We start from the raw sequence: 14933 nt of genomic DNA on the forward strand, positions 1-14933 counted from the left end.
TTAGCAGACAACTGCTTTGTAAGCTGTGATTTCTTCTGGCACCAGCAACATCCAAGACACACGTCCCTTTTGCTGACTCTCAGCAGAGTTTTCAAAACCTCTACACATGATTCTGACATTTTACAAATTGTATTTGGAATGTAACTTGAGATTTTCCCCATACAACATCTTCTTTAAAATATACTGAGGTTAATGTAAATACATATAGAAACAGCTGAAAATGTACTGAAAGATAATTATGTTCCATGAAATTTGGATATGAAAAATCAAGAGGCATTCTACAGAAAAAAAAATTAACCAGAAAAACCTGAAATGAAAGAAGCAACTGAAGGGACTTTTTAAAATAATGAGAGTGGCCAGAAAAGTCATGGGACCTGCCCTGGATTTTATCCACGCGAGGAGGAAGCAGGAGCTTCATAGAGTAGAGGAAACGGACAGAGTAGGGGAAAAAAATCGAGCTGTTTTCTGATTGTGCCTTAAAAGTCCTGCTTATAAAATGTATGGTTACCCATTGTTTACAGATGCAGATTAAATGTTCTGCAAATCATTATACAACATAGGTATTGCACATTCACAATTAAATATATTTAAAACCTCATAATCATTGTCTTTCAACAATGCCACAGGGAACTGCTCTATATTATGGGCAAATAATCTGAAAATCATGGTGCTTAATATTTACAGTTCCTGTTTATTTTACCTTCTTACTCCGGAGTTCAAGAAAATCTAAAATTAGTCCAACTCAATCCAAAGCTTTAAAAATATTAAAAGTCAAGAACTACTTTAGAAAGGTGATCCTTTTCATAATTCCTGAAATCTTTATGCTGATTCTTTTAGTCCTGGTAGCTGTACATATGTCCCTCAGTAGCCTTAAGGTCTTAGCAGGTAACTTATCTCTTTACTGGAGTCCTTTAACCTCCATAAATTTCCTTCCTTATGGAAATGGGAATGCTCCTCAGGGAATGATCACGTGCTACTATTCAGAAGTAGCAGAAGACAGCACAAAATTACTTTTCTCTTTACTTCAAGAAGCCAGATAATATGAAATTATTGATCTCTTGAAAAGAATACACAAAATATCAAACTGCGGAGTTTCAGGCTTGAAAATATTTTCCATAGCAATTCAAGGACCACAAATGGAAAAAAAGATGTACATGATTATATGAATATCTTAATAAGTGCACTATAGGTACTCGGTATGGTATAACCCAAGTTTACATTTGGGCCATAAAGACTGGGGCATAAATATCACTTCAACAATATTCCTCATCTAGAATGCTAAAAGTTGATCAGAAACATGTCTTGAATAAAGTCACCGCAGAACTACTAGAGCAGATTTATATCCCATAAATAACCAGTGTCTAAATATGTCTGACTTATACAGATTCGAAATGGCACCTGTAGGTTACATTGCATTAAAACTACTATTGAGGATGTGGAGGCATGGGACAAGTGTCCAGAAGTATCGGTGGCTAGCTGGGATGGCGGGGAGAATGCGAACGGTGATAGGAGAAGCAATGTGTCAGTCTTCAGAACCAAAGCCAGGGAATAGAGAAGAGATTACTCGCTCTCAACTCACCTTTGCCATTTGAGCTTGAACTCCACTAGCCTTCAGGGCAGACACAGCTTTCTGAGCTGCTGCGGGACTGTCAAAGTCAACAAAACCATAACCTGAAATGGAAAACACACTGAGTTTAAAGCCATTATTTTATGATTATGTGAAGAGTAAAAGAATGACTCCATTTGGTTTCAGATGCAGGCAAAAGAAACGAAAACCCTGATGTCCTGATGGGTCTCAAGCTTTAACAGCCGCAATGCAGCATCCTCCTCAGGCTGTCCTTCCCTGTTGTCTACCAGGGGCTAGACAGGCTTCCCTTCAAAGTAATAATAATAATAGTAATGATTAAAGAAAAGGAACGAGCTTTCCCCTCTTCCAGATCTTTTTCTCAGGTATCCTGTACTTACTAAAAGAAAAAAAATGACATCTAAATTACCAAACAAGGTTAAAAAAAAGGGAGGGTGGGGACGTGAATCAACTTCATTGCATTTTTTTTTTGTGTGAGGAGGACTAGCCCTGAGCTAACATCCGATGCCAAGCCTCCCCTTTTTTCTTGAGGAAGATTGGCCCTGGGCTAACATCCGTGCCCATCTTCCTCTACTTTACATGGGACGCCGCCACAGCATGGCTTAACAAGCGGTGCATTGGTGCGCGCCTGGGATCTGAACCTGCGAACCCCGGGCCGCTGCAGCGGAGCCCACGCACTTAACCGCTTGCGCCACCAGGCCGGCCCCAACTTCACTGCATTTTTAATGAGTTGGTAAGAAAAATGGAGCTATCTTATGGAGCTTACAAATGACAGAAACAAAAATTATGTGTAGACTAAGCTTTATTTTTCAAATAACTTATTAAGTACAACCATTAGGTATCTAAAACATAAAAAAAGTCTAAATTTTAGTAATTGGTTACAAATATCATTACTTATTTACCTAAAACATAGCTCATAATCTTCCTTCAAAATAAAGGGGGAAAAATGCCTCCAGATACCCAAAATAGCTGTTTCAGCAGTTCATGCCCTAAAGTCTTAAAACATAACAAAACAAGCAAATAAACAAATAACCTCCTAAGAGATGCCCTGCTTCAAAGCTTATTTATCCATAGCTTTACAAATATTTTTAACAACCTGGCAGCTATTTTCCCTGGCCACAACAATGAAAAGCAGGAAATTAGGGAAAGAAAGGGTTGGGTTGAGGAGATGGCTGCTACAAAGTAAGCATATGGATGGTATCTAGCAGTGAAAACTAGTAACAAGCAATAAAAGAGGAAAACTATACAAAGAACAGGATTTCTGCAGCATAAGAGCATCAGCCCCATGCATCTCAACCAATCCTGTGAGCATCATTGTATTAAACAGGCAATCATTGCTTTTTCACTGTGATAACTCCTAAGTTATTGAAAAAGGTTAAGTTATATTCAGCACACTGTTTAAAAGATTGGGATACCAAGCAAAAATACTAACAGAGATTTTCTGGGAACTCAAGGCTATTATAAAATTAATTTTAAAAGGAATAAGAATATTTTGAAAAAGTAACATGTGGGAGGTTGCAGAGAAGAGGGGCCAGTCCTATCATCTATTTATAGATAGTTTAAAGATATAGTAATGCAGACAGTAAGGTACTAATGTCAAAATAGACATACATATCAACAAGACCAAAGAGAAAGCTCGGACAAGATCCAAAGGTCATTTTGCAGTATTTGTACCAAAAATATTGCTGGTAACAAAACAGATGGTAATGAAACAGAGCGGACTATCGATTACAGAAATAGACGCTTTAGGAGAAATCAGTGTTAAAGCTGAAATAAGCAGTAGCTTCCTTCTATTACCTGGAATTGGATTGAAATAAGGCTTAATTTGATTTAGACAGTGGAGAAATAGCCAGGTTGGAAAGAAAAAGAAGAGGCTGACCCAGGTAAAAGCAGAAAATGCTACTCAACGGCCAGATCAGAAATCAAGTTAATATTTCAGGTGTTTTCTAGAAATCTGTTGTTAATGCTAATATGCAACCCTCTGTGGAGACACACACAGGCGCGCACTCACTCTCATACATATTTTAACACCAAACACAATTTTAGCAGGTCACAAATGAACACCCAACTACACTGAGATGATGTAATTCCTACCGATGGATATTTAAGTTTTCCCTCCAATTTTGCTGTAGTCAATAAATTACAATATATAGACGATCTCAATTTTAATGCTATTGTAGTTGAAGTTATTAACACTCAGGTATTATTAGTATTATTTTATGTTATTTTCTTATTAGGAAAAATCCATAATGGTTGCATTTTAGTTAATTGTTTACAACCTTTTCTGACCTTCTCCAACCACATAGCTGTTTCATAAGCATTTGCTGAAAACAAATGTAACTGGTAAGCATGCAATCTTGTGCTTTCATTTTCTCACTTTCAAGTAAATATGAGTATATAAATTTGAGTTACACAGGTTCTACGGGGTCCATTATACAAATATGTATAAAGGTATTTTTGAAGGCAGGATTCACTCAATAACACAGCACCTTCTCACTGGATCTCCAGGAGGATCTTCTCAGGTCTCAGGAGCAGGAATAGTTATGGCGTTCCTGCTTCTTTGATTTTCCTCCACATTGTGATGACTGAATAATGGCAATAGCTATGTTTTTCATTTTTGCTTTGGCCACTAGGAAACACAGGGCCATTTCTATAGTAACCTGAAACCCTGAAACTTCCTGCTCTCACCCCTATTTTCTCTTTGGTCTGACTTATCCTCACCCATTTTTAATGTGTGTGTGTACTCTCTGTATACATCTGTACGTGTGTATTCTGGTCTTACATGCCAATCCGTAAGCATTAATAATTAGGTAATCAGTATTACAATCAATCCTTTGTAAGCTTTTTTTGTTCTAAACTGCCATATACACCAGTGTTGGGAAGTGTTTAAATACCTTTTGTTGGCTAAAAACGAACAAAGATTGAAATGTAGAAGAGCAGCTGAATTGTGAATTTTTAAATTTAATAACTAAGGTACATGTTATTCAGAACGTTTCCTTCAACTTAATCTTGTCTCTTGGATAGAGGCTCTAAAATATGTTTTGTGACAAAAAATGTGCTATGACCAGTAAGGTCTCTAATTTCTAAGTTTAAAATTCTTTGATCTCACAATAGCCAAGACTTGGAAAGAACCTAAGTGCCCATCAATGGATGAATGGATAAAGAAGAAGTGGCATATATACACAATGGAATACTACTCAGCCATAAAAAAGATGAAATCGTGCCGTTTTCAACAACATGGATGGACCCTGAGGGTATTAAGCTAATCGAAATAAGTAAAATGGAGAAAGTCAAATATTGTATGATTTCACTCATAAATGGAAGATAAAAAAACAACGAACAAACACATAGACACAAAGAATAGACTGGTGGTTACTAGAGGAGAAGGGAGGAGGGGGAAGGGTGAAAGGAGTAAAAGGGCACATGTGTATGGTGATGGATGGTAATCAGTCTTTGGGTGGTGAACATGATGTAGTCTACATACAAATCAAAATATAATAACGTATACCTAAAATTTATCTAATGTTATAAACCAATGTTACCTCAATAAAAATAAATAAAACAAAAAAAATTCTTCGATCTGTTCAATCTCAAAAAATTAGTATACAACACAAGCACTTCTCATTTATACTGATACTCTATAACCTCTTATGCATTATCTTTCATCCATCCACCCACCTACTACATTCTCAACATGGGTAACATGTTATCTTCATTATGAGCTATGTAAAGTGTTATTTCTTCTCATTTGTCCTAAAATTACTTTTTTTCAGGAGCTCTCTCTCACTTCCAGGATTTTATAAACCTATTTTTGCTTACTCTCTCCCCTCCCTTACTTCCCACCCACCCACCAGGTATCTGTTGACATCTATTCCTGAGAGGCCTGTGTGAGACAAAGATCCCTAAAAGGTTTCTATCATTGTCCCCATACAACAGGCAAGTATCTCCTGAGATCTGCTTTAAGAGAAGGTCTCCAGGAAACATGTATCGAAAATCAATTCGAATTATTCCTACCCTTATTTCAAAGCCCACAAATCGCTCCACTTATCTTTGGACCCTTTCCAACTGTTATGGGTTTGCATTATGATAATATGTTAGATTTAGCATTAGTATTTTTTTTTACTCATACCTTTTCCAGATCATGTTGAGCACTTTGTGGAATTTTGGTTTTTAGGGAATAGGTTCTCACTGGAGAAGAGTATACAATAGTAGTTTCCAGTATAGGTACGTGGTGAAGAATTCAACCAGGAAGCCCTCTGGGTCCTCGCCCTCACTTAACTAGGGTAGCTCTGCTTTTTAACACACTGATCTGCTGTGTAAGATTTCTCTGTTGGCGGGTGGAGAGTGGGAGAAGGAGGAAAGGTAGGGTAAGGCTATAAAACCACTTGTCTACTGTGATTTCTCTCTTGGTTTGAAACTAATGTTTGAAATCAGCTTCCTGTTTTATGCTTGCAAGAGTTCACTTTTCTTTATAAAACCAAATATTTTTTTCTGTGTCCCTGCTCTCCCAAATCATTTACAAATATGTTAAATAGGACTAATCTTGGCAACTAAGTGTATACATTTCACTCTACAATTGGACTCTCTCTAGTTTGGTTCATTTAAAATATTTATTGAGTACTACTCTACATAAAGCACTGCTCTACTCACTGTCCTAAGGCAAAACTGCCCTCATGTGCCATGCTGATTAAACATGGGCTTAGATATTTGTCACAATAGCTCCTTTAAATTTAGGAGCTTTGAAGAAGAGACAGAAATACAATGAACCACTTCAAGTCTAGATTAAAGGAAATGGCTGGCTTCTAAGGCGAGGCCCTCCGGTGGGGTTCGTTTCTGTTCTTTGCCTTTTTCAGACTGTCCTAAGCCACAGCCGTCACCACTACTTGAAAAACTGGGGTCTAATTAATGAGGAGATTTGCCTTCTCTGCCTATGCCTGTCAACCTTATTTCAATTCATGGGGTCAGTCGTTAGACTCAAAGTCAGCTGACTCCATTCTTCCCTTTTCCTAGAAATCACATGCCTATTGTTAAGATGCTGGATCATTAAAAGTCAGAACTACAGAGCATCAGTGCTGCCTTCTATAGACGCCTCCTCTTCCAGCTCATGGAACTGGATGAGCTCATCCCAATTACATGGAAAACTGAAGGTCAGTGCATCAAATTAATGCAGCAGCATATTTCAAAGGGGCGTGTGACCTCCCCTCCCTATTACAATTTGGTCTGTGAAAATGGTTCTCTCCTCCTGCTGCCAATATTGTCAACAGGCATTCAGCAGAGAACAATCGAGAGTATTGAAACATGTAATTAAGTACTGCTTAAAACTACTCTATTCTAATTAATAGAGCCAATTTGCACAATATGTAATCTTTTCAGTTCTTTAGTACAGTCCAGTGGTCTTCAGTAAGCAGCTCTAATCTCCTCAGACTCAGGGAAAAAAAAACCTATTTTCTAACTCTATTCCCCTTTTAAAAGTAGGGGCTAAATGCCAACCAGTATTTTGCATGTTAACTCCACTGGCGTCAAATCTGGGATTCTGGCAAACTGCTAGCTGCTGTTGGGTTTCCAGCCAAAACGTGACCAGGGACAAACGTAAGCAATATGCTGACACTGTGCAAGACAGAAACTGGGTGATGTATAAGATTTGGTTTTTAATAAAACGGAGGTAGTTTTGAAACCAAACATCAGGTTTAAAATTCCATCATTTTTCTAAAGCTATGATTTAGCAAATCATCAGCCAAGGAAACAGACCTTTGCATTTGTTCGTTGTCTTATCCAAAATTGCCTTTGTGGAGACGATTTTCCCATATCTAAAAAAAGACAAAAAGAAAAAAAAAGAAGTTATAATCAAGGAACGCTTATTAATGTCTAAGTCCAGAGAACACACATACTTTTCAAACATCTGCAAACTTTAAAGTACAAAATGTTCTTTTCTAGAGGACAGGAAATGAGAATTCTAAACTTAAAACTAAACTAAAAAGAGGGAATGGCTAGGCCTCCCAATTGAACCTTTGGATTAAACTTTCATGTTCAGCTTTGAGGAATTCGGTACTTACCTGACAAATCTTGGGACCAAAAAAATGGAATGTGAGCTCTATAAAAAATAGTTTCTTCTAGTAACACTATGTCTGTGGTCAAATACCAAGCCAAATGCAAGGCTTCAGAATTATTAAAGGAAAGTACTACGATCCACACAGCCTTTATGAACTAATAACTGGAGAAAAGCTGCCTGCATATCTATTCATTCTGGTTTAGCAGACAGTACTGCATGGCTCCAGATCATCACAGAAGCATGCATGCATGTGAGTGTATTATGTTCAACACACGTGATAGTATATTTAAAACAGGTCTTTTTTTTTGGTGAGGAAGATTGGCCCTGAGCTAACATGTGCTGCCAATCTTCCTCTTTTTTTTTGCTTGAGGAAGACTGTCCCTGAGCTAACATCTGTGCCAATCTTCCTCTATTTTGTATGTGGGATGCCACCACAGCATGGCTTGATGAGTGGTGTATAGGTCCGCACCTGGGATCTGAACCCACGAACTCTGGGCCGCTGAAGCAGAGTGCACAAACTTAACCACTATGCCACTGGATTGGCCCCTAAAACAGGTCTTTTATACCTAAGATTTTGATACCTGTTTATCAATATATTTATTAACATCTCTTTTAACTCAGTAATAATAGTTATACAACATACTCACTAACGTGTGTACATGCACGTGTGTGCAAGCAATGGACAATCAAGAATATAAAACAATGAATCAGGGATTAGGCATTGATTTTACGAAGGTTTGTATGAGAAATGTGTTCAAACTCCTTAATGTAAAACAGAAGTTGGGGGAAGAAGGAAAAAAAATTCAGAACATTAAAATTTAGTGCACTGCTATTGAAAATGAAGCAGCAGTATAAGCTTAAATATTGGTACTAATCCTACACCCTTTCATAATGACCACAGTGAGCGCAACGTAAAACACTGCTATCTACGTTAGTCTTCTAAAAACTGAGGAGAAAAAACTTTGAAAAATAATTCTTAAAAATTATTGGGACTTTGGGAAATACACATAACGTACTTCACGTATCTGAGACTCACTTCCTCATTTACACATCATGAATTCAAAAATTTTACTTTCCTATCTATTTACAGCAAAAATTTCACATTTTCTCCAGTACTGCTTTGTCATGATCAATTCTGAGGACTAAAACGTCTTAAACGTTTTAGGAAATGGAAGTATCTGTGTGGCATTTTAAACCATTCTGAATACTGTAGGTTTCTATTTGATGCACTGGACAAGCTGAAATATATTTATCTAGAACAAACAACTGGCTTGAGCCACCTCTCTCTCTCAGTTAATTTTCACTCTGTGTAATCATGTAATCAAATGATTACTAACTAGGCATCAAAGTAAAGATAATTTAAGGTTCAAATGACAATTACATCCAAGAGGCCTAATGCTCCACAAATACCTTTGATTCCCTGCGGAGATCCTGAGGATTTATAACAACATTAACACAGGTCACTAAGCTTACAAATAAAAAAAAAAAATCTGCAAACCAGAAAAAATAAGTGATTCAAAGATCACCTTTTAGTTACCATTTATCTACCTAGGTTATTTACATGCTTGATATTTACCAGCGCTCTCTTGTTTGCACAAGTTTTAGCTGAAAACGCTTTTAGATTGCATCCCTACCTCCTACCTTTCCAAAAGAAGAGAAGAAAGTTGGTATGACTCCAATTTAGGATAAGGGGATTGATAAAGGGATTGAGAGTCACAGAGATTAAGAGACTGAGGTCACGGAGTTCAGGGTCTTTTGTAAACCAAACAGAAGAAAGGAAATTTAGAGAAGGTCAGGGCTGGCCTTCTACCCTTCTGGTTGTGCTCTCCACATTAATGATGGGAAAGATAAAGACGTGGAAAGCAGGAAAAGAGAAAAGGCTCTTGGTAGCCCTGATAATCCATGCCACACTCTCTTCTGGTTTTGGTTCTCTGATCTCTTTGCTGCATTTGACATTACCATTCACTTCCACATCTATGCGATGTGCACCTCTCTCTGCCTCTGCCCTCCCTCCTGCGATCTCATTCCACCTTTCTGGGTTCTTTTCCTGTGGTTCTTTGCCCATTCAGCTTCCTCCTCTCCCTCCTGAACCAAGTACTTTCATCACGTTTAATATTGGGTACTCAACCCTTCCTTTTCCCAGGAAATTCATTCAAAGCCATGGTTTTTATTATGCATCTTCTCAGATGATGCCCATTTCTCCTTCTTGGGTTTTTTTTTGCTGAGGAAGATTGGCCCTGGGCTAACATCTGTGCCCATCTTCCTCTACTTTATATGTGGAACGCCTACCACAGCCTGGCTTGATAAGTGGTGCATAGATCCGTGCCCGGGATCCAAACCTGCGAAACTCCAGGCCGCCAAAGCAGAGCCTGCGAACTTAACCACTAAGCCATAGGGCTAGCCCCTTTGTTTTTGTTTTTAATCCCACTAAATCTTTAGTTTTTGTCTCTTCCTCTTTTAATTTAAATATCTTAGTATCTTAAGATACTTAAGTATCTAGTTAAATGTCACCTCATGCTCACTATTTTCTAAATCCCATCCCCAAAGAACCCCAAACACACCCTTCCCTGTCTCTTCTTCATGTCTCTTTTCATTCAACAGCACTGTCACACTCCCAATCTTCTACAAAGCTTGAGGCCCTTGAGACATCATCAATTCAGTCATTCCTGAATCCAGGAAGTTAGTACTCTTCTGAGTTTTGTCTCTGACATGCTTCTAACATTCATTCCTTCTCTTGACTGTGCTTAGACCTATGCCAGAAGCACATAAGAATACTCCTTGCCTCCAGCCTCTGGTCCCTCTAACCCTGTCTCCTGCATTAATTTACCTTAAACATCACTTGAAACATGCCTCTCTCATCTCTCTATTCTACCCATCCCCGATCTTGAAGAACCTGTTCAAACATTATCTTTTCCATGAAACTATCCCTAATATCCTCAACCATTTACAGTCATGTGCCACAAAGTAACGTCTCAGTCAACGACGAACTGCATGTATGACGGTGGTCCCATAAGATTCATACGAGATAGCCTAGGTGTGTAGTAGGCTAAACCATCTAGGTTTGTGTAGTACACTCGATGATGTTCACACAATGACAAAATCACCTACCGACGCATTTCTCAGAACATGTCCCCACCGTTAAGTGTCACATGACTGTAGTAAGAAACCAGAAAAGGGATTACATTTACTCAGTTCCTACTTATGTTTTAGGCACTGGGCCAGGCACTTTGTATATATGACCTAATTTACTTTACAACAATCTATGAAGTAGCTATTATTATTCTCATTTTTGCAAATGAGAAAACAAAAGCTCATAGACATTTTGAGCCTAAGATCTTGCCTAAAACCCCACAGCTCAAAAACAAATTGTGTTTACATTCTCACTGAAATTTGTCTATGAAATAATCTTGAAAAATAATGTTTCCTTTATACACTCAGAGTATGAAAGGGGGGGAACAAAATGGAAGATCTCTTCTATTAAGGTATTGGAATAGATTTATTTTTCAAGCCAAGGCAAGTCTCTTGTTTGTCTTAAACACATGAAACAAATGTGTGGTTCATGGTTGAAAGAGCAATAAGGGGGGGAAGGTGTAGGAGAAGAGATATTTCTGAAATTTATCAGTTTTACTTTCTATTGTGGTTTTCATCATGATTTGTGGGTTAAGACTGAAAGACCACGACTTCCCAGAAAGTCAGAAAACAGTTTTCACTCTGTCTGTGGAACTATTGCATATGGCCTCCCTGCAATCCAGTGGATCAGGAAGATGCTTATCTGGAGTTACCTGAGGGGTGTTGAAGGGTTTCCCTCTCCTAAAACATCTTCTTTTTGGGGCTGTCCACTCAGTTACACGGCTCACAGCACAAGAGGCTCATTAAAATGCATACCCCTGAACTGGAGGATGTAACCCTTTAAATCCCTCAGACCCTGGCTAAGTTAGCTTCTCAGTGGGTGACGCACTTACCATGCTGTGGGAAGGGAGTATAGAACAAGTAGTTTTGATGACATGAGAAAGAATCTAGAATATGGGGAAGAGTTTGTCTATCAAATGGCACCTCAAGGAATGAGAAAAGATGTGGCAGGGTTCAGAGTGGTCACTATTTCCCTCTACTGGTTTTACTTGAAGTAAGATTTAATAATGGGGAAAAAGGATAGGGGGGTGGGGAAGAAGTCATTACAGGTGCTTAATTAACATTTAGTCTAATTCTATTGCTGATCATCAGTGCCTACGAGAGTAACAGATATCTGGGTAAAAATGTGTAAAGCAACCAGATTTTCACCTCCTCTTGTTCCTATTTGTAGCTTAATTTGTAAAAAAAAAAAAAAAAAAAAAAAGTCATCACTAAGTAACAGAGACATACGACGTATTGAGAGACACAGGCCTCCTGACTGGCAGAACTCACACTCTAAGAACACCAAGGACATGCATGCCCAATAAAGCAAGCTGTAGAATTTTACGGGAAAAGTGGTGACTATGAATATTCTCTGGGTTTTATCCAGCTTCAAAGTAACAAGGCTCAGACCACAGCCTTGGCTACCCACAATATAATATTCTTTGCTAAGAGTAGATAATCCATTCTAGAGGAAGCTCTGACAGTAAAAGTTTAAAGAGAAATTAAGAGATGTGACTACAGAATAATTAGAATTTTAAACAGAGACGATAACAAGTAAAAGCTCACATTTAAACCTATTGGCCCAAGCCAACTTGGCTGATAATAAAACCTTCTGCTTAGAATGTACCAAAATTTCCTTTGTTTGCACCACAGCCTTAGTCATTTCTCCCTCATTTCCATTTATACCTCTTCTTTCATCTGCTGTAATATAAAATCTAAGTAGACTTTAGTTTGCACTTAGCAAATAAAGCTTAATTTTCTCCTCTGCCCCCCATCACTTTAGTCCCTCCTAAATTCTACCTTTTTGTTAATCTACCTTAATTACAAAAGAAATACATATTTATTCTAACTAGAAGACAGAAAAGTAGGATGAAATATTAAAATCACCTGAAGTCCTAAATATGAATGTTAAACATATTGGTGCATATCCTTATTGACTTCATCCAATGTGCGTACACACACACACACTCCCCTCTATTAGGGAGCCTGCAGTGTTTGAACATTCCTAGTTAGAAACCAAGGCTCTGGAGAGTGGAGTTTACTCCACCCACCACCAACAGATGGCGATAATGGTCGATAAGTTATTTTAATATTGGTCATCTCAGTTGTAAATTCATTTAAGGCACCATGAGGTCCTCTGCAGTGTTTGTGTTAGTTTTGGAATACTGTATGAACATTATTAAATCTGATAAAGCAATGAGTGTGTGGAAAACAACAGAAAGGAAAACTGTACACATAACATAAACAAAAAAGATTTTTAAGTTTGAAAAAGGGCAGGATATTGCTCATGCATATAGGATGATTGTTTTTATTTGTTTTAATAGCTGAACTGCCTCTGAAGGACAGAGAAGGACTCACACATCCTGTGAGAGATGCTGTGCTAGCGTCAATGACAATAATCAGCAAGAATGAGGGACAGGGGACTGAGATGAGGGAAAAAAACAAACATAAAACTTCTGAGTATGTCGCTGTCGGATCAGAATCAACATGGGAAAGCCTATGACCTAGTGAGTTAATTCAGGGAAATAATAAAAGTCATGGCTTACATATACAGCTTTTATTTTATGCTAGGCGCTGTTCTAAGTGATTTAGGTTAGTTATTTTAATCTTTACAACAACCTTCCGAGTAGTAAAGTATTATTCTCACTTTGGAGATGTGAAACTGAGGAGGAGAGTGAGTACGAGACCTACTGAAAGGTTACACAGTTAATAAGTAGCAAAGATGGGAAGCAGGAAGTTTGCTCTGGCCAACCATGTTGACAGTTGCAGAAACTTTGGTCACCAACCACAGACTGTTCCATGGTTCAAAGCAATTCCCACTGTGCATCTGCACAGCTACAAATGAGTGAGGGGATGAGGGCAGACTCCGTAACTGCTGAAGTCTCTAAGACAGATGCTGTAACCTTCAGAAAGTTACCTGACTTTCTGGGTAGACAACACTGTTCTATTTGGAATAAGATGCTCAACAGAACATAATATATCAGTGAGGAGGAGGCACGAATGGCTTTAAAGCTTAAAAGGAGTAACTGATGTAACTATTTGGTGGGAATGGATTTGGGGACTATAAGCCAAAACTCCTTGTATTATTTTGGACTTATTGGGGGCAAAGAAAAAAAATACACACATATATACATCTACACACAGATGATATTGTATATGTAGTTTTCTAACTTGCTTTTTTTTTGCTGCTTTATTTTTTCAGTGGCCTCCCAGGAAAAGGGGATTTCCTAAAATTTACTCTAGCCCTTATAACAGTGGTTGAATAGGGGAAGAAAAATAGTATAAATTACTGAAAAGTATGTTGGAGAATGAGGCCTAAAATAAAAAAACAGGAAGAGTCATTTATCCACGCTATTCTGAATCCTCATTACCTTGAGTAATTCAGCTGGTTACATTTTCTTTATTTACTTGGTATAGGAAGTGGTCAGCATTTGCAAATGAGAGACAAGGCGTGAAATTTTAAAATTAGGCAATCAATATCAAACAGATTTGGTAAGACTTTATCTTTTTGGCCCTGAAGATTTTCATTGTTTCTACAAGACTCTTCTAAGATATAAAAATACTAAAGATGTAGAAAGATATTCCATTTTTCATTCCAGTTGTTTTAACTCTTACATTCAATAACTGTCCCTTCCACTTGTGTTGTATGGCTGGGCGTGTCCTTATGATTACACGACTCCTGGTATTTGGGATAGAACAGGAAGCTACATCTTATGCAGCTGGAATTGGAGCCAGGGTTTGAAGGAGGAAAATGCTTGGCAGGACAGGCTGCTGCAGCCCTAAAGGTCAGAAACAAATCTGGAGCTGAAGATGAATGGAACACCGGAAAGACGAATTACAGTCAAGAAAGAGATCAGATGGAGAAATCAACCCACAAATATTTATAGCACGTTTATAGCATGCCCTTTACCATACAAGGCCTATGAAAAATATATAAAATGCCATTCCTACCATCAAGGGGGACAATCTTTCGGGGGATGTAAGGAATTTTTAATATTAAAAAATAAATAAGAATATTGAGATCTTGTATGATGAATGCTAAATAAAGGTGGCATAACCATAGAATGAAGGTCAAGTTCAGCAGGAAAGACTGAGGAAAGCAGAAATTCAGGCGGGCTATGGAGGACACGAAACAGAAGAATCTGTCTAATGCAACCTGTATGGGGGGGGTGAGTAATGCAAGTCAGT

General features: G+C 38.0%; 1 protein-coding gene across 7 annotated transcripts in view; it reads right to left on the minus strand.

Moving 5' to 3' along the window:
* RBMS1 (RNA binding motif single stranded interacting protein 1) overlaps positions 1 to 14933 on the minus strand; it is a 206807-nt gene that overhangs the window by 36673 nt on the left and 155201 nt on the right. For all 7 annotated transcript variants that reach the window (XM_058549078.1, XM_058549080.1, XM_058549077.1 and 4 more), the window contains exons 3-4: positions 7334 to 7392; positions 1580 to 1671 (exon numbers count right to left, since the gene is read on the minus strand). In XM_058549078.1, coding sequence (XP_058405061.1) covers positions 1580 to 1671; positions 7334 to 7392 — 151 coding nt within the window. The remainder of the gene's footprint in view (positions 1 to 1579; positions 1672 to 7333; positions 7393 to 14933) is intronic.

The sequence above is a fragment of the Diceros bicornis genome, chromosome 10 (genome assembly GCF_020826845.1).
Source record: "Diceros bicornis minor isolate mBicDic1 chromosome 10, mDicBic1.mat.cur, whole genome shotgun sequence".
Classification (NCBI taxonomy): Eukaryota; Metazoa; Chordata; class Mammalia; order Perissodactyla; family Rhinocerotidae; genus Diceros; species Diceros bicornis.